The 19,314-nt window shown below is 41.4% G+C and overlaps 1 protein-coding gene across 3 annotated transcripts in view; it reads right to left on the reverse strand.

Moving 5' to 3' along the window:
• ERAP1 (endoplasmic reticulum aminopeptidase 1) overlaps positions 1–19,314 on the reverse strand; it is a 38,879-nt gene that overhangs the window by 5,015 nt on the left and 14,550 nt on the right. For all 3 annotated transcript variants that reach the window (XR_011257381.1, XM_069592618.1, XM_069592617.1), the window contains exons 5-18: positions 18,646–18,766; positions 17,798–17,952; positions 17,326–17,439; positions 15,851–15,982; positions 12,323–12,454; positions 12,091–12,162; positions 10,635–10,789; positions 8,299–8,378; positions 7,346–7,529; positions 5,276–5,432; positions 4,463–4,647; positions 2,631–2,792; positions 2,061–2,201; positions 1,432–1,513 (exon numbers count right to left, since the gene is read on the reverse strand). Coding sequence is in view for 2 of the 3 variants with exons in the window: in XM_069592618.1 (XP_069448719.1) it covers positions 1,432–1,513; positions 2,061–2,201; positions 2,631–2,792; positions 4,463–4,647; positions 5,276–5,432; positions 7,346–7,529; positions 8,299–8,378; positions 10,635–10,789; positions 12,091–12,162; positions 12,323–12,454; positions 15,851–15,982; positions 17,326–17,439; positions 17,798–17,952; positions 18,646–18,766 (1,872 nt within the window). In the remaining variant the exon portion in view is untranslated. The remainder of the gene's footprint in view (positions 1–1,431; positions 1,514–2,060; positions 2,202–2,630; positions 2,793–4,462; positions 4,648–5,275; positions 5,433–7,345; positions 7,530–8,298; positions 8,379–10,634; positions 10,790–12,090; positions 12,163–12,322; positions 12,455–15,850; positions 15,983–17,325; positions 17,440–17,797; positions 17,953–18,645; positions 18,767–19,314) is intronic.

Raw genomic sequence — 19,314 nt, forward strand, 5'->3', positions numbered from 1 at the left:
CCCGGTAGAATATCAGCTCTGTGAGGGCAGGGACTTTGTATATCCTGTTTCATCACTGTAGCCCTGACACCTAAAACCGTAACTGCTGGCGAGTAAGAATGAAATACGTCTTGAATGAATTAATGAGAAAATAAATGAATGATCACTCAGTAAATGAAATCTTTTGTTGCTACACATCGTCACAGCCCCTGGCTGGTTCTGCTATCATCACACAGAGTATGTCTGCCATAGACCTCACTAGAAGCTCAAGCTTGAATTATTGTGTGCAAGTTAATTACAAGCCTGGGTGAGACTACTGAAAAACTGGAGAAATAAGGGTTGTCACATTTCTTTTTCATTTTTCAAAGCAGTCTCTATCAAGCTAGATGATGGAACTACACAACTGAACCATTCCTGAAAAGGTGAATATTAGGCTCTCGGCTTTCACCTAAATGCAACATTTTTAAAGCCACGTAAAATGTGTCCTATGACTTTACTATAGAGAACACTGTTAGAGAAGAGCCAGGCTTCCCAGGTGGCTCAGTGGGTAAAGAATCTGCCTGCAATGCAGGAGTTGCAGGAGCTGAGGGCTCGACTCCTGGGTCGGGAAGATCCCCAGGAGCACAGCATGGCAACCCACTCCAGTATTCTTGCCTGGAGAATCCCACGGACAGAGGAGCCTACAGTCCATGGGGTCGCAAAGAGTCAGACACAGCTGAGGTGGCAGTGCACACACTTGCACCACAACAAAACGAGCCATTAAGACTGAAAAGTCTGCTTTTGTGGAAAACTTGCATGTGCCAAGGGTCTCTCTTGCCTCACAGTGACTCATACTGTTTTCTCATCTTTGCTTGGCTGCTAGGCAGCTGTGATAAATGTAGGGTACAACTGCAAAAAATTGTCCTCAGCATAAACCCCTCATACAATTACCTCTTTCCGAACATTATGCAGCTCTTTATTAACACTGTTTTATATATAGACCTTACAAGTGGCCTAAAATCCTTTCTGAAAGTAGATAGTACATAAAGGAAGCAATGGGAAACCCTGAGCTTGAATAGTAGAGAACCTAGTTTCCAGACCGGCCTCTTTCAAAATAACTGGATGATCACGTCAGTCACTTATTCCTCCAATAATCACTTTTAACATCCTAAACAGGGATTAGATGTCTAAAGTAATTTTTTTTAAGCCCTAAAATTTCCAATGGCAGAGCTAAGACTTCTATGTTTGGGGAGAGGCACAGCTTTCAATTATTTGTAACTGATTTTTTGCTAAAATCAAAACCACCATACTGAACAAAACACACATCCAGAAAGAATATGCACTCAGTGACAAAATTCATTTCTAACTCAGCAGGCCCTTCAAGTATTTTGCTGACCCCCTATTTATTAGGTAACTTATTAGCTAACTGTCACTTGGTTTAAAAAGAAAGCTTTTTATTTTATTTTTTTTTACCTCTTCGAGCCGTGCTCTTGTTGAAAACTGATTTGTTGTTCCCGTTACCATGTAGGCTATGGAATTTGAGCCCAGTTCAAACCTAGAAATAGAAATTGCGAAAATGTGTTATAAAGTATTTGCTCATTCCATATGTACTTTTAAGTGCCTCAACATATGTTATAGCAATCCACCAAACACTAGTTAGGCATGGAAAAGATAAGACATGATCCTTGGCTCCAAGGGGCTAAGATATTGTTGTAAAAAATAAACACGCCAGCCACTGAATAAAAGATAAAGTACCCAAAAGAAAATGACACAAGTAATAAGTGCTACTTACAAGGGCAGATGTAATGTGCAAGTACTAAATAGAAGACTTGGATTGAACTGTGCAGAAGAAGGCTTCATATAGGTCACAGGGTACAGGAAGAGATTATTCCACATGGCATGAAAAACTTGACCACCCAGATCCACTAGTTAGCACTGAATCAGAGTTTCATATTTTCTAAGGGTATTTTGGGTACCTCTACCTCCTATCTTCAATCAAAAGAATCCCTTTGGATAACCCCTGGTATCTGACAAACTCGGCTAAAACACAGCGAGGTTCAGGAATTTTTCCCAGTCACAGCACAGTTTTTGGCATGACTTACTTTTGCACAAGTTCGTTCCAGTTTTCCCTCAGAAACTGCCAGGCCAACGGATATCCCACTGGGTTCCTGCCAATAGCTCTAAGAATATCTGGAAACTCTTGAGTTTTTATTACATCTCCCTTAAAACTTTGATCTAATAGCCTAGAATGATTAAGAGACATGTTAGCAATGAAGAGGCCCTGAAAAAGTTCTGAACTTTTTAATACAATGATGTGTGGAAAGAAAAAAAGCTGAGAAACTCACTATAGCTACATAATAATAAAAACTAACATTTATATTTACAACACCCCTTCTCATATAGTCTCTCTTTTTGCTCACAGTGGCTAAATAAGGATACCAAGTATATATTTCTAAATGTGTTAAAGATACACAAATACACACTCCTCAAAATATTTTTCCTAACACTCGCTGCTCCCTAATTATTTACCATACACATTAGATGTGCGCCCTCCTGCATAAATGTTCCCAGCAGAAAACGTGGTTCCTGGCCAAGAAAACAAAAATAGGTGCCAGAAGGATCTGCTCTCATTTAGCCCCTCTTGGCTACATGACCATGAATGAATTACTCACCACTGAAGCTTTTCTTTATTTTGGCTGATACAGAGAGCAAATTCAATTTGGTTTTTCTCAGTACTGGACAATGACGACTGGTATTTACTATAAAGAAAATCCCATCCTTCAAGGGTCTGGGCCCCCACGGCAAACACTGCCAAGGTCACATCATTGGGCAGGCTGTGGAAAAGAACACAGCAGGAGAGAGGCTGGGATGAAGGAAGTGTGTTTGCATGCAGGAGACTTACTTATGAAGTGATAAACTGGCTCCACAATCAGAGACGTGTGCTTGGAAATATAAACCAAAATAACCTCTTTCCTTCAGTAACATTTTATGAAAGAGGCAAGAAAGAGTAACTGAGTTTGGTTTTAAGTAGCTTTCTCAAAAATACACTGTGAAATGCCACTTCTTTAGATACATCTGTTCCTAACATCCTTGAATGATGCCAAGTGACTCAATAGTAGTCACTTTTCAAGACAAAAGAAAAAAAATTCAAACTAGACTTAAGATGAAGTCTATGAACAAAAGTCAGAACCCCAATAGGACCACTGTTTGTAGGCACTTCTGTAAATGGAAGTACGTATATTGTTAGCTTAGTATTTCTTGCATGGGATTTAAGCCACAAATATAAGAGGCCTTGATCCCTGCCCCGTATCCCTCTGTGTCCCCTCCCCACCTGTCGGGAGCTTGAGAGGCCTGAAAAAGCTCCAGCAAGAGGCACTGCCTGTCTTCCTGCCCAGCACAGCTGTCTCAGTTCTAATAAGGTTTGGTTCCCTTGTGTGTGTGTGTGTGTGTGTGTGTGTGTGTGCGTGCGTGCACTCAGTCATGTCTGACTTTGCCAGGCTCCTCTGTCCATGGGATTATCCTGGCAAGAATACTGTAACAGGTTGCCATTTCTACTCCAGGGGATCTTCCCAACCCAGGGATAGAACCTGTGTCTCTTGCGTCTCCTGCATTGGCAGGCAGGTTCTTTACCACTAGAGCCAGCTGGGAAGCCACCTTTGTATCCTTGAAGTGAAGTGAAGTGAAAGTTGCTCAGTCGTGTCCGACTCTGCCACCCCATGTCACTCGTGTGAGAGTTGTATCACACTTTGCCACACAGTCCATGGAATTCCCCAAGGCAAGAATCCTGGAGTGGGCAGCCTTTCCCTGCTCCAGGGGATCTCCCCAACCCAGGGATCGAACCCAGCTCTCCTGCATTGCGGGTGGATTCTTCACCAGCTGAGCCACCAGGGAAGCCCAAGAATACAGGAGTGGGTAGCCTATCCCTTCTCCAGCAGATCTTCCCGACCCCAACAGAACCAGGGTCTCCTGCATTGTAGGTGAATTCTTTACCAACTGAGCTATCAGGGAAACTCAAAAGAAAGGATTATCTGGGGCCAAGTGAAAGTCACACTCAGTTGTGTCCCGACTCTTTGTGACCCCATGGACTATACAGTTCATGGAACTCTCCTGGCCAGAATCCTGGAGTGGGTAACCTTTCCCTTAGCTCCAGGGATCAAACCCCAGTCTCCCACATCACAGGCAGATTCTTTATCAGCTGAGCCACAGGGAAGCCCTTTTGTATCCTTAGCTATACAAAAAACCCCAGTAAATATTCTAATCCCTTTCTAACTGTTGAGATATTTGACTTTTATGCATAGAAGTTTCCTCTTAGCATTTCTTCAAGCAGAAAGTTGAGAGGAACATAGATAAATCTAAAAGAAAAAAAACATTATTTTCCCTGAAGAGCACCAGAAGAGTCTTATCTATACTTGTTTCTTGTTTGCCCCCAACATTGAGTCATGATGATAGAAAACAGAAAAGAAACCCCTTACATGAACAAACTAGTTGCTCAAGAAAAACAGACCTGAGGTTTCCCCCGGCTTCCTGCCACTGTCTGAAATAGCCTTCTGCCTTCTGCACGCAGGGCTGGTACTTGCGCACGCAGGCAAGGAGGAGCAGCTGACTCCGCAGCATTCGCTCCGAGACGGAGCCCTCATCCGTCCACGTCTGCTTGTCAATGAGGCCCCTCAGCAGCCTGATGAGAAAGGCCTGCGGGAAAGCCACACGCGTCACCAGTCATGTCGTGGTTTTTAGAACTCAGCACACCCTCGGGTGATGGGGATTGCTTCTTAAAGCTTATGCCAACTCAGATTTTCAAAACCATGCGGTTCGGTTTCTATTTAATTATAAAAGGGGTCAAAAGCAAGAAATGATGAATGATTCGAGTATTTCCCTAACCATCTTATATACTTTGTCTACTTAAAATCAGGATGAGCTGCCACTTTCAAACCTCACTAAAAGAGACAGTCAATGTGACATTTTGAGAGCAAACTATACAACAAGACTTCATGACATTTTGCCAAAAGTAACGACTAAGTACCTGAGTACCTGAGTCCCAGAAAATCTTAAGAGCAACCACCACAACACAGAAGTAAAATGACATAAAGAATTAGCCACACGAGGGAATGGATAAGTGTCTAACAGTGCCATGCCTATTTTCAGTGCCAAAATAAAACCAAAATCTTCACGGGTCAACTCAAATATGGAGATAATTGCAATTTTCTTTAAAATATATCAAGACATGTATAAAATATACACCATGGTAAGAAATCTTTTCCACACCCGCACCAAAGCAAACCAGTTATCTAAAACTATTCAATTTATTCCAGCCTTTTACCTTGAATTGAGTTTCCACTTCATTCATCTCTCTCTTCTCCATTAACTTATACATTGGTATCAGCTCATTCAAACCTTGAAACACTGGCATGATTTCAGTTTCATGCTTCAGGTACAAGGTTAAATCCAAGGCTTTTTCAACTGATAGCTTTCCAATGCTGGTCAAGAGACACTGGGGTTAGCAGTTTGAAAGAAAAATCCAGAAAATCAACTATTTGCTTCAAAAGTTATTTTAACAAGCTTCCAGCAAAATATTCAGTCAGATATAGACAACTCCTTACAGATAATGGCCTTTATACTAATAGCTTTCCTGTCACATATAACACGTGGCATGTTTGCACCGTGAAGGAACTTTCTCGAATAGTAGAGCTAACTACATACAACATATAATATAATGTAATATATTACATTAATACATTACATTATATTATATACCCACATATAATAGTAGAGCTCTACTGGTTGTGGTTAAGAGCAATGGCAGCAGGTCAGCATCTGTCCCTCTAGGAAACATCGAACCTTGCTGGACTGCCAGAGTGAAACGGGAACTGTGATCAAAGATCCCTCAGGAAGCTTCACCAGAGAGCCTGCCACTCAGTCACCAGTATGAGTCCCTGGAGTTAATACATCCTCATCTCCATTTCAAAAAGAAACTGAATAAAAGAACAGACTTTTGGACTCTGTGGGAGAAGGCGAGGGTGGGATGATTTGAGAGAATAGCACTGAAACATGTATATGATCATATGTGAAACAGATGGCCAGTCCAGGTTCAAGGCATGATACAGGGTGCTCAGCGATGGTGCACTGGGATGACCCAGAGGGATGGGACGGGGAGTGAGGTGGGAGGGGGGGTTTGGGATGAGGGACACACGTATACCCATGGCTGACTCATGTCAATGTATGGCAAAACCACTACAATACTGTAAAATAATTAGCTTCCAATTAAATAAATTTTTTTAAATTTGTACAAATTTAAAAAAACAACAATACAAAAAGAAACTGAACAGAGATCTAAAAAATTCGTCATTATAATGAGAGTTGGTCTTAAAAGCCTCAGGGAAAGGGTACGTGCGCACGTAAGTAAACACAGTGATTTAAGAGGTCGCACAGAGTCGGACACGACTGAAGCGACTTAGCAGCAGCAGCAGCAGCAGCAGCAGCAGCAGCAGCAGCAGCAGCAGCAGCAGCAGCAGCAGCAGCAGCAGCAGCAGCAGCAGCAGCACTGTGGAGAGGAATATATTCAGGCAGGCAGAAACGGCTTCATAAGCAACCCCTATCTTTATCCCCCACTGCTTTCTGTCACCTCGAGAGGCCCCCCCCAAAGGAAGAACTCAACATTTTAGAGCAGAGAGACATGGAGCTGAGAATTACAGTATTCTCTCCCACTTGGGGGATTCCTCTTGGACGTCACTTCTACCTAAAGAGTGAAGAAGTTTGAGTTTTAGGCATGGGGAACATTTCCTGAAAAGCCAATGTTATGGGGCCAAAAAAAAAGTGAACATTATCCTTTCCTACTCAAAGGTCATTTGGTTGGACCATGTCCTCTGAGCTGCATGCCAAAAAGATGCTGTGACATCCAGGCATCCAGTTTGGGTAGCATGGCGATGGGACAGGGGAACCGCTCTCCTTTAGTCCAAGAGATGTAATGACGACAGCTCGGGTCTGGGCGACCTCAGTCTTCTAAGAAGCCTTCACCCAGCAGGGAGAAACCTGATCTGTTACATACAGCAAGGCCAGGAAAAGCTGCTGGGCTAGGCTTTAAGGGCCAGGCAAGAGGCTTCTCCGGGATGTTGGTCTCCTGGTTTTCTACACTTCTGCCTCCATCTGATCCAAGTAGTTAATGAAAAAGATTAAAATACAGATTCCTTTCTTTACCTCGGTCCTCAGCAGACACAGATAAGAGGTTAATCCTGAGGCTAAAAGCAACCCTGAATTGTTAGGAGAACTTGGGAGAAAACATCCTTCAATTTCTTACTGGCAATCAATCGATTTCATCTTTAGAAATCAGAGATTTGAATGATAACAGCAGCTTTCAGGAATAAACCAAGACTGTGAGGGGGGCTTGCATTACCTGACGAGCTGAAATGCATTGTTAATGAGACTGGCCCGATCATTACTGCTGATTGCCGTGTGTGTTCCTTTTAAAAGGCCAGTCAGAGAGTCCCATCCATCATCCTCATAATGCACAATGTAATAGCCATTCATTCCGACATTAAATTTGATCCATTCCACCTCTTCTGGGAGGATGAGCACATCTAGAGCAAATAAAGTAAATCACAGCTCCGTTTTCTCTCTTGACTGGTAAAAGCTTTTCTGATCAGAGACTAAAGGCAGGCTTAATACTCAACAACTTTAATACTGAAATGAGTTTCATATCGAACGCACTGCTTGTAGAAACCAGAAAAGGCATCCCAACAGACAAAAGCCAATACTAGTTTAAGAGACGAATTTTGTGAGATTTATAGACTCATGAGAATGTAAATGTTTCAGGCCACATGTATGATACAACCCGTCAAAGTTAAGGGCTTCCCTGGTGGCTCAGAGGTTAAAGTGTCTGCCTCTAATACAGGAAACCTGGGTTCGATCCCTGGGTTGAGAAGATCCCCTGGAGAAGGAAATGGCAACCCACTCCAGTATTCTTGCCTGGAGAATCCCATGGACGGAGGAGCCTGGTGGGCTACAGTCCATGAGGTCGCAAAGAGTCGGACACGACTGAGCAACTTCACTTAACTTATCAACGTTAAAGGCGGGGGCGATTTTCCCAAGTGTCTCTCATCCTCAGCATTATATAACTCACCTGTTTTACTCCCTACCTGGCAAGATATTGGCCGCCTTTTTTGCAATCAGACAGTATTTTCAAACCTATATTCTTCACTAGAAATTGAAAGTCAGGGATCTGCTGAAGTCTGACCCAATCGTTTTTGTTTTACCCAAGATAAATACCCAGGAAAACTGATTATCTAAATCCTATACATTTAAACAGTTCCTTCTTGAAGTAAGCTAGTTAGGTCCACAATAAATTACCTGTTCTTGTCTTCAGCAAAAAGCGCTGGACTGCGTCTGATTTGCTGGTAATGAATGTCAGTGGGACGTGCCACAGGAGCCTAAGAGAAAGGAAGACAGACAGTTCACTTGCTGATTCAATGCAAGCAGTTCCTAAATCACCCACCATGTGCCAGGCACTGGCTTGTTTAAAGAAAGAGGGTATCCGAAACAGCTAGAGTTAAGAGCTCAAAACATCCCAGCCCATTTCCAGCTTTGTGGGAGCTGCCAGTTTGGGTTTGATTCATTCTTCTTGGACTCCTTGAATAGAGCCAGGAATCTGGGCTCAAGGAAGCCCTGGTAGTCTCATAGGGATCTCAGGGGGTGTGACTGTAAAAGTGAGACCACTAGATGTGGAGGAGTTGACAGCCTGTGCCTTCTACTAAATCATATACTCAAGAGCACAGCATCACTTCCATGGAATTCCTGCCAAGGATGCACAAGCTGAATCTGACTGTGAGAAAAAACCAGCAGAAAACCCAAATCAAAGGACATTCTTTAAAAGAGCTATCCTCTACTCTTCAAAAATATCAAGGTCAGGAAAGACAGACTGAGGAGCTGGTTCAGAAATCAAAGAACTAAGGAGATATGACAAGTAATACAATCTGATCCTATATTAAATCCTGAACCAGGTTTTTTCTTTTTTTTTTTCTTTTGCTATAAAGACATGATTAGGACCACTGAGTAAAGTTGAATAAGGTTGATACATTTGATAATAGTATTGTATCAAGTTCATTTCATAATTTTGATAAAGGTTCTGTGATTAAATAAATCAATTTTCTTCTTTTCAGAAAATACTACTTATGACAAATAGATGGGGAAATAGTGAAAACAGTAACCGATTTTGTTTTCATGGACTGCAGACAGTGACTGCAGCCAGGAAGTTAAAAGACGCTTGCTCCTTGAAAGAAAAGCTATAACAAACCTAAACAGCATATTAAAAAGCAGAGACATCACTTTGCCAACAAAGATCCATGTAGTGAAAGCTATGATTTTTCCAGTAGTCATGTACGGATGTGAGAGTTGAACCATAAAGAGGCTGAGTGCCGAAGAATTAATGCTTTTGAACTGTGGTATTGGAGAAGACTCTTGAGAGTCCCTTGGACAGCAAGGGGATCAAACCAGTCAATCCTAAAGGAAATCAACCCTGAATATTCACTGGAAAGACTGATGCTAAAGCTGAAACTCCAATAATTTGGCCACCTGATGCTAAGAGCTAATTCACTGAAAAATACCCTGATGCTGGGAAAGATTGAAGGCAAAAGGAGAAGGGGGCAGCAGAGGATGAGATGGTTGGATGGCATCACCGGCTCAACGGACATGAGTTTAGCAAACTCCAATAGACAGTGAGGGCCAGGGAAGCACGGCATGCTGCAGTTTATGAGGTCACAGGGCTGGACACGACTTAGCAACTGAACAACATACTGAAGTATTTCAGGTGAAGAGGAATCATGCCTCCAACTTACTCTCAAACAGTTAAAAATAAGTTTGCCATATATACAGAGAGAAATAAAGATCATACTTTTGGAATTGTTTGATATTTTAGGTTATATATAGACATATAAAATAAATGTGGTGAAGAATTAACACATATCTGGGCCAAGATTATACAGGAATTCTTTGCTCTCCTTATAACTTCTCCAGAGGTCTGAAATTATCTCAAAAAAAAAAAAAAAGATTTTTTTTAACAGTGTCCATCCAGAGACTGAGTGACTTCACTTTCACTTTTCACTTTCATGCATTGGAGAAGGAAATGGCAACCCACTCCAGTGTTCTTGCCTGGAGAATCCCAGGGACGGGGGAGCCTGGTGGGCTGCCATCTATGGGGTCGCACAGAGTCGGACATGACTGAAGCGACTTAGCAGCAGCAGCGTCAGTCAAGTTGCAGTGTCTCATTTCCAGCGATGCCCTCTGTAGTGTTAAGCTGACAAACAGGTTTGGGGATCCAAATCAGACTGGCAAAGAAGAGAATCAAGTCTCTTGCATTTCCCGGAAATCACCTGAATGTTTATGTCCTCAGCTCCAACCCTACCGACAGGCACTGTTGTAATTTAGCGACAAATGCTCAGAGCTGACTGAGCAGTAACTGAAAATTACCATCATGTCTAACTACAAACCATGAGAATGTTTAAGTAATTATAGATCATCTTTATCCTTTTGAAAAGATGGTGGTGTGTAAGTCAGCTTCATAGGGTATTTAGGTTTGATTATCGTGTTTTGCAACAAAGGGAAGGGCACTAGTTCAAGAACAAGGGTTCATCCTACCAGGCAGATGTCACTACCGAGGCAACAGATGAGTTTCTGCCTGTGAACCTTACCCAGTTTCTGGGGCATCGGCCACGCCTTTCACATAGTACTCTTGCTTCATGTGGACGTTTCTGCCTCTCACGGTGATGGTTATCAGGGGAAAACCCTTCTGCAGCGTCCAGGTGTTCATCATGGTTTTCACATCAAGGCCTTCCCGTCGCCAGTGCTGGTTTATGCGAAAAAGGCAGATATGTGAACTACTTGGACCCACCTCTAAGAAGAGAACCCAAGCTTGAGCTTGCAGGGGCTGCAGCCAGTGAAGCTCTCCTCTGTCCCTTCCGCTGCTCCCAGCCTGCAGCCCGCTCCCTTCCCCTGCTGGCTCCAGCCATAGCATATCCACCAGAGCACCAACTAGTCGCTTTTCATTCTCTCCCTTTCTTCTGTCTTAAAAACAGGTATCACAGCTGGATCTCCTGGGCAGACCTTGGGTTTGGCATTGGGCACAAAAGCAGGCATGTGTATGAAGGCAGGGAGAGAAAGGACAGAAAGTGGCCAGGTGTGCAACACCTCCGTAAGGATGCTGTCTATCCAACAAGCAAGGTGGGGGGAAAAGGGCTGTATTGAGAGCCCGTACTTCCCAAGTGATAAAACCAACATGGCCCACAACCCAACAGCCAGCCATTAACTCAAACGAGCATTTACTCTTTGATACTAAAAAAGCTTTCAAATAATATTTAAGAGCTAATGAAAGGATAAAACATTCCACGGGACACATCTAGAAACTATGGAATAAATCTGTCTCTGAAAGCAAAACAGCCAAGAAAATAAAAATCAAGTGGATATAATTCTGTTGAATCTCCAGGCTCACACTAAGTTACCTGTGAAAATATTCCACAAGGCCAGATAAACAGAGACTCAGGCTGCTTTGTGATTCAGGTGTTATGAATTCTTTATAGCTTAGCAGTTAGAGACATGAGTTAGATCTCAATTCAAATCCCTGCTCTGCAATTTACTAATCATATGCCTTTGGATTTCATTTCCCCAGCTGTAAAAATAGGGGTAATAGCATTTGCTCATAGGCTTATTGTGAAGAATAAAGCAGATTATACACATAAGTGCTTCACACGTGCCTGACACATCGTAAGTGCCTGAGAATGCTCACGCCATCTTTTTTTTTTTTTTTTTCACAAATGAAGGGCTATGGAAACAATTGACACAGCCTGATGGATATAGTTCTAATCTATCACAGAAGCACATCATAAATCTACTGCTTTCCAGAGAGTGAAGCTGAAGAAATTAATATCAGTGAGATAATGTTACCAAAGATGGCTGGAAAACTTCCTTGTATAGAGAGACTTAAGAAAAATTGTAAAAGGCTGTCACTCTGGTATAGTTTAAATGCAGCCTTATCTATAGAGAGACTGATAAGATCCAGGATCTCAGAAAGCTTGGCACAGAGTTATCCTTCAAAGGAAAGGGAGTAAAAGAATGGGCTTTGGGGTAATGCGTACAGATGTGAAAACTTACCGCGGTTGAAGATGAATGTTCACCTCTAGAACAAAATCCATCCATGTGTTGCGTGTCATCTGTAGGGCAAATCTAAAAACCAAAAATAAACACATCACTCAGTCCTCTGGGAAAAAAAAAAGAAAAACCACTCGTGATTCTTCTCAGAGGGATTAATGTGGTACAGAACAAAAACAAAATAAGGCATAAGCCTGCCAACCCCAAACACAGAGATACGTGAAAACATACTCACACTTGCCATGCTATTCCACAGGTCCTCGTTTTTCGTGTTTTTATAGCTATGCTTCTGCAGATACTTTACAATGCCACTTTTAAATGCGTCGGCACCAAGATAGTCCCTTAGCATATTCAGAATACAAGCTCCCTGAAAAGACCACATAAATAATTGTTAGCTGTCGTCCACCTCCGTCTCACCTACTGTCACTGTGTTGGAGCCACTCGTTAAGACGCGTAACATTTTTAGCGTCTGATCACTTGCAGAACAGTTAGAAACACCGGGTTACACCTGGACCGATTGAGGCAGGGGATCAATGTGACTCTTCATGCTTTAGTCACCAGGACTGCTATTTTACGTCAGCATTCAAACTTCCCCATCATCTGCCAGCTTCCATGATTCACAGGCGAGTGGGCGATGGTGCAGAATAAACACGGGACTTCGGACCACCACGCGGCTCTCCCGCCGCCCCTCTGGGGCAGGAGTGGGGAGAGATGGAATCAAAGGTGAGAACAGGTGAGAAATGGCGGAGTCCACTGGGCAAGAATTGGCAGCCTTGAGCACAGAAAACTGGCCCAGCAAGAGCAAGGTGAGAAAGGGGGCAAGAGAACTCCTAGACACTCTGCACTCCCGCAATAAGAGCTTTCCCCCTCTTCGCCCACTCTCCTAGATCACGGACCACAAACTCGAATACCTCCAGTGGTCAGACAGGTGACAAACGAGGGACGGGAGTCCAAGGATAAGAAAAATGCTTTCACGTTCTTTGTCTCCTGCTGAACTTTTCATACAACTAACCACCAAGAACTTTTCCTCCTTCCTCCTTCCCTCTCACTCAAAACACCACCCTGAGTTTTCTAGGAAATCATGAGTCCCCCTTCCTAGGAAACCCTTCCTACTTCACTTCCTGAAAGGCCTCAATTCATCTTTCAGACATAACTCAAAATCTCCTTTTCCAAGAGAATGTCTTAGGTCCCCTCACGGTAGAGACAGTCTCCCTCTCTCTGGTTTTAGGAGACTGTAGTCACTAGATGGGCAGAGCCTGGGTCCCTGAAGGTCTGCATTGGTGCATATCCCTGCCAAGAGATGAGGATTTGTGAGGTATAATTTATGGAGGTATAATTGATAGATAACATTAGCTTCAGGTGTACAATACTTGCATGTACCACACAAGGATCCCCGCAGTACACCTCGTTAACACCCATCACGACAGTTACAATTTTTTTCTTGTGAGGAGGACTTCTAAGATTTCCCCTTAGCAACTTTCAAACACACAATACAATGCTATTAACTACAGCTCCATGCTGTACATTATATCCCTATGATGTATTTTATAACTGCAAGATTTTACTTTTTGACATCTTCACCTATTCCCTAAGCCCCTGGCAACCACCAACCTATGAACTTACTCTTTGTGTGTTTTTGTTTTTAGATTTAACCTATAAGTGGGGTCATATAGGATTTGTCTGAATTAATTTAGCAGAATGGCCTCAAGATTCATCCATGTAGTTACAAGAGCCAAGCTTTCCTTTTTCTATGACTGAATATTCTACCATGGAATGGACACTTGAGGAAACAACCATCTGGCCTATTGCAAATAAGGTTGCCAGGAACACGGGGTGCATGTCTCTCCTTTAGCTACTGTTTTTGTTTTCTCTGAATACCTGAAAGCGGAATTGCTGGCTATGATATCTCTATTTTGTAATATCTTGTTTTCTATCCTGTCTTCCACGGTGGCCAGATCCATTTACATCCCCACCACTGTGCACATGGGTTGCCCCTCTCCACATCATCTCAACACTTGTTATTCGTCTTTTTGAGACTAGCCATTCTAAGGTGTGGAGCCGTGTCTCATTGTGTTTTGACTTGCATTTCCCCAAGGATTAGTGACGTTGAGCACTTTATAATGTACCTATCGGTCATCTGTTTGTCTTTGGAAAAGTTTCTATTCAATTCTTTTAAAATCAGATTGTTTTTACTCAGCCATTACAAAGAATGAAATAGTGCCATCTGCAGCAACATGGATGGGCCTGGAGATTATATCATACTAACTGGAGTAAATCAGATAGAGCTAGACAAATGTCATATGATATTGCTTAAATCTGGAATCTAAAACAAATGATACGAATGAACATATTGACAGACTCCCAGAGAACAAACTTATGGTTACCAGGAGGGAAGGGTGGTGGGGAGGGAGAGATCGGGAGTTTGGGATTGACATGTACACAATGCTATATTTAAAATGCCTTTCCATGAAAAGAATTTAAATTTAAAAATAAACTATAAAAAATAAAAATAAAATCAGATTGTTTAGTAATCAAGTTGACGCGTTCTTTATATACTGTGGACACTAATCCCTTGTCGGACGCCTGGTTTTCAGCTATTCTCCCGTTCAGTAGGCTGCCTCTCACTCTGCTTTTGTTGTGCACATGGTTTTTAATCTCGTGTGATTCCACTTGTTGATTTTTTGCCTTCGTTGCTTATGCACTTATGCTTTGGGTGTCACATATTAAAAAAAAAAAAAAACACACAAAAATCACTGCGAAGACACGTCAAGAAGCTTTTTCTCTCTATTTTCCATTTAGGAGTTTTATGGTTTCTGATCCTAACATTTAAGTCTTTAATCCATTTCAGTTCGTTTCTGTGAGTCGTGTAAGACAGTGGTGCAGTTTTCTTCCTTTGTATATGGTGTCAGAAGAACTAAATGATCGTTTATTTAAGAGACTCCATTTACCATTGTGTATTCTTGGGTCGTTTCTCGTAAGTTAACCTTATATTCCTGAGCTGACTTCTGGGCTCTATTCTATTGCGTTGATCTATGTGTGAGTTTATATGTCTGTTTTTGTCTGCTTTTATCTACTCTGCACTATTGATGGAAACATGCAAACATGAAATACTTTTCCCTTTGTTACACATAAAGCAGCCAAGCTTTATGATAAATAACACATTCTCTGCCTCAGTGAGGATAATGGAAATGGTTGGGGATGGAAGGGAAAGTTGAAAAGCAGAATCCTGATCTCGTAAACTAGCGATGACTTACCTCCAGTCCACATTGCTAAGGGAAATAGAAGCCTGGTATAACCAGAATTCTATCTCCTTCAAAGAGAAGCCAGTAATATGGATTTTTATATAAAATCTCCCAGCTATTATACATTGGCAACAATTTCCAGTTCTTTTATTAAACACATTTTGCATGATAACTGTTTCTGAAGGCACCCAAAGCTACAAAAGGGCATGTGTTTTTGCCTGATACAAAGCTAAAGCTCAATCAAGATCTATTTGCTGAAGGATAAATAAAAAGTTTCTGTAGACTGTGAATATTCACTTACAAAGGTAAATGAAGAACTGACAACAGTATAATCTTTAGGACTTTAAGCCATACTTAAAGTTAGGCCTTAAAAAAGTTGACTCTGGGCAGCCTGAGTGAGAAGAGAAAGCCTTCAATCCAGGTCGGTCCTATTGAAGGGAAAGTCCCCCACAGCCCTAGCTATAGCCTCTCCACTCCAGTAAGTTTAGTGTGCAAACTGTATCCTTATAATACATTTTTACCTTGTCATAAGAAACTTCATCAAACATCTCCCGAATCTGAGCAGGATTCTCCACGGGTGTGGACACGGGGTGTGAGGAGTTTAATGCATCCACCTCCATTGCATTGAAACACTTACCAAAGAAATACTCTTCCTATTAAGATCAAAAGACAACATCACCAGTGATTCACATTTAGATCAAAAACTATGAAATGAGGCTGGCTGCAAGTGGGATAACAGGTTTACACTCCAAATTTCTGATGTGACCTATTATATATTTATAGAATTTACAAAATTAAACAGAATTATCTTCTAAGAGACAGGAAACAGTGATTTTAGATCAATATTGAAAATTTGTTTAAATATTTATCACCTTCGAATAAAGAACATTCCTATTAAAAATGAAAACATTATGCCTACAGCCCAATAGTACCCAAATATGAAACTAAAATATATAATGATTTCAGTATCTCCAGTCTTCATCTATACTATCTTTTTGTAAATTAATTCATTTATTTTACTTGGAGGCTAATTACTTTACAATATTAGAGTGGTTTTAAAACAAAGAAATTTAGCTTTAACCATGTAGTGAAAGAAAAAGCAATGGAGAACAAATTCCAACTATAATCTGATTAGGGCATATTACACAATAAAACAATAAGCATACATGATCACTTTTATTATTAAAGACTATATGGAAACAGGAAAATACTTATTATGATCCACTATACTGTAATCAACCCACTCCAGCATTCTTGCCTGGAAAATCCCATGGATGGAGGAGCCTGGTAAGCTACAGCCCATGAGGTCGCAAAGAATTGGATACGACTGAGCGACTTTGCTTTCACTAGATTAGGGCAATTATTTGATGATTGCCTAGTTTCACTTTCTTTTCACATATAAGTTATGTATATAGGAAGATGAATATGTACAAATGAAAGTTAAAATATGGTAAAGGATTGTTTTTACCTAATGTTTCTAATTATACTGCATTTGATTTTCACAAGTTAAACACATGACTTTTGAAATCATCATGTAGAGATTCCAAACCAGTAAGTTTGTGACCCATGAGTCTAGGTTCTTATACAATCAAATGTGCAATTATCTTAAAACTCATTTGATTTGGCAAGTAGGACCCTATTGAAATAACATCAATCTGTACGTAATACTTCTCCAGTGAGCAGCCTGAAGGAGGGAAAGCGATACAGAACAGACAAGTCGTCATTATTTCTGTTTCTTTGACACTCAGGGAGGACAATTTAGTACTAACTTCATAACTCATAGATTTGGAAATAAGCAGCTGAGTGTGGAAATAAGTCTTTGTGAGATATCTTCAAAGTACACTAGCATTTTGGAAACCTGATCCATATTTAAACTCCCAGGGAGGTTATCAATCTTTCTATAAATTCCATAATCAAGCATTGGTAAATATAATATTTTCCAGCAACAGATTAACCTAAAATGTAGAAAAAAAAAAAGTAAGTAAATACAACTTACAACTTTCAGTTCTGGATGAGTCACACTGACTGACACGAACTCCATGAACTTGGCAAATCCCTCATTTAGCCAAAGATCATTCCACCATTCCATAGTGACGAGGTTCCCAAACCACTGAAAGGAAAATATTACTCAGTTTATCCACAGATTTCTATGGCAACTGGATTACCTACACGGCCATAAACGTCCAACATTCAGAAGGAAATATATTCTGTATGTGTAATGTCAGTATATGAATGTTAACATATTTATAAAGCTAATATTTTTTTCAAAGTAAAAAGAAAAACTTTTCAATATGTATTTTAAAACATGGTACCTAATGTTTTAAAGACATACATTTTCCTCTGGGAGAAAAAGACAAAGTAAAAATAAATCCATAGAATTCATATATCGATATGAATAGCCTATGTCCCAGAAGAGCAATAAAAGCATAGTTTATACTGTTTTGAAAAGTGTGATTGAGCTCATATACCTGGTGGGCGAGTTCATGAGACACAATCATCGTGATGCCGAGCTTACTTGAGGCGGAAGACTTCTCAGCATCAAACAGTAGAGAAGATTCCCTGTACGTTGTCAGTCCCCAGTTTTCCATTGCACCAGACTGGAAGTCAGGAATCGCAGCAAGATCTTGGGAAGGAAGCAAAAAACATCTTTCGGTCTTAACCTACACATGGCCCAAACACACCAACTCTCAGAATGGATGGATGCAGGGATCAAAGAGAAACTGAGTGACCCCCACAGAATCTTGGGTTCTGGACTGAAGAACCTTTCACAGTGAAGAAAAAGGGCTCAGTGGCTCATTCAGAGTTACTCTGCTGCTGCATGATAAAGTCACACTTGGCTTTCAGACCTCTTGACTCCATTTCTAATTCTCTGACAAGGTGTTTGGGGACTGGACAATCTTAAAAATTGTCTCAATAATCCACTCTAGCTGGGATCCCCAAGACTCCCACACACTAAAGACTCAAACACATAATAGTTTTAAGGGCTCATGTAAGAAAGAAAATGCAGATTTTCTTATGCTCTATCAAGGAATTCATTGAAAAAATTTATTGAGTACTCTATGTTCCTACCAAATGCATGCCAATCATGGGAAAAAATGCAGCCTCTGTCCTTTGCTATCTGCCCACTAATAGAGTTGTGTTTGTCTTTAAAATCAGAAGGCAAAAGTTTCCCCATGCTGCATGCCTCAAAAACCTGCTGGGGTTTTAATGACTTGAGAGGCTGCTGAGCTGATGGGGGAAGATGCCAGTTAGGAAGACATAATCTACTGCTGAGGTCATTAAATGCCAGTTTGAAACATCTGTGCAAGATCTATACCTTGTTTGGGTAACGGATATGGGATGTTGAAATAATCCTCATAAAATTCTAGAAGAGTCACCGCGGCATCCAGTGCATAATCTGCCTGATTTATCTTGTCTGGAACGGCATATACAGAAACCTGAAGAGGAAGACACAAGGAAGTTATCCAAATGCCATCGTGGCTTTTCTAGAAGGCTGACATTAACAGCTTCCTAGTGTGGGACATGGAAAAGGCAATGGTATCCCACTCCAGCACTCTTGCCTGGAAAATCCCATGGACGGAGAAGCCTGGTAGGCTGCAGTCCATGGGGTCGCTAAGAGTCAGACTCGACTGGATGACTTCACTTTCACTTTTCACTTTCATGCACTGGAGAAGGAAATGGCAACCCACTCAAGTGTTCTTGCCTGGAGAATCCCAAGGACGGGGGAGCCTGGTGGGCTGGCGTCTATGGGGTCGCACAGAGTTGGAAACGACTGAAGCGACTTAGCAGCAGCAGCAGCAGTGTGGGACATGGTTGCCAGTATTAAAGTTAACAATTGCAGGCTGCTATTTCTTATATTAATGCTGATTGTTTTCATCAATCCCCCTACTGAAAACAACAGATGATGAGTAACAAATATAAAAATGTCTTCCTAAATGTTTACATGAGATAGTGCAAAGGTAAAGACAACTTAGTTTTCCCAAAC

The sequence above is a fragment of the Ovis canadensis genome, chromosome 5 (assembly GCF_042477335.2).
Source record: "Ovis canadensis isolate MfBH-ARS-UI-01 breed Bighorn chromosome 5, ARS-UI_OviCan_v2, whole genome shotgun sequence".
Lineage (NCBI taxonomy): Eukaryota > Metazoa > Chordata > Mammalia > Artiodactyla > Bovidae > Ovis > Ovis canadensis.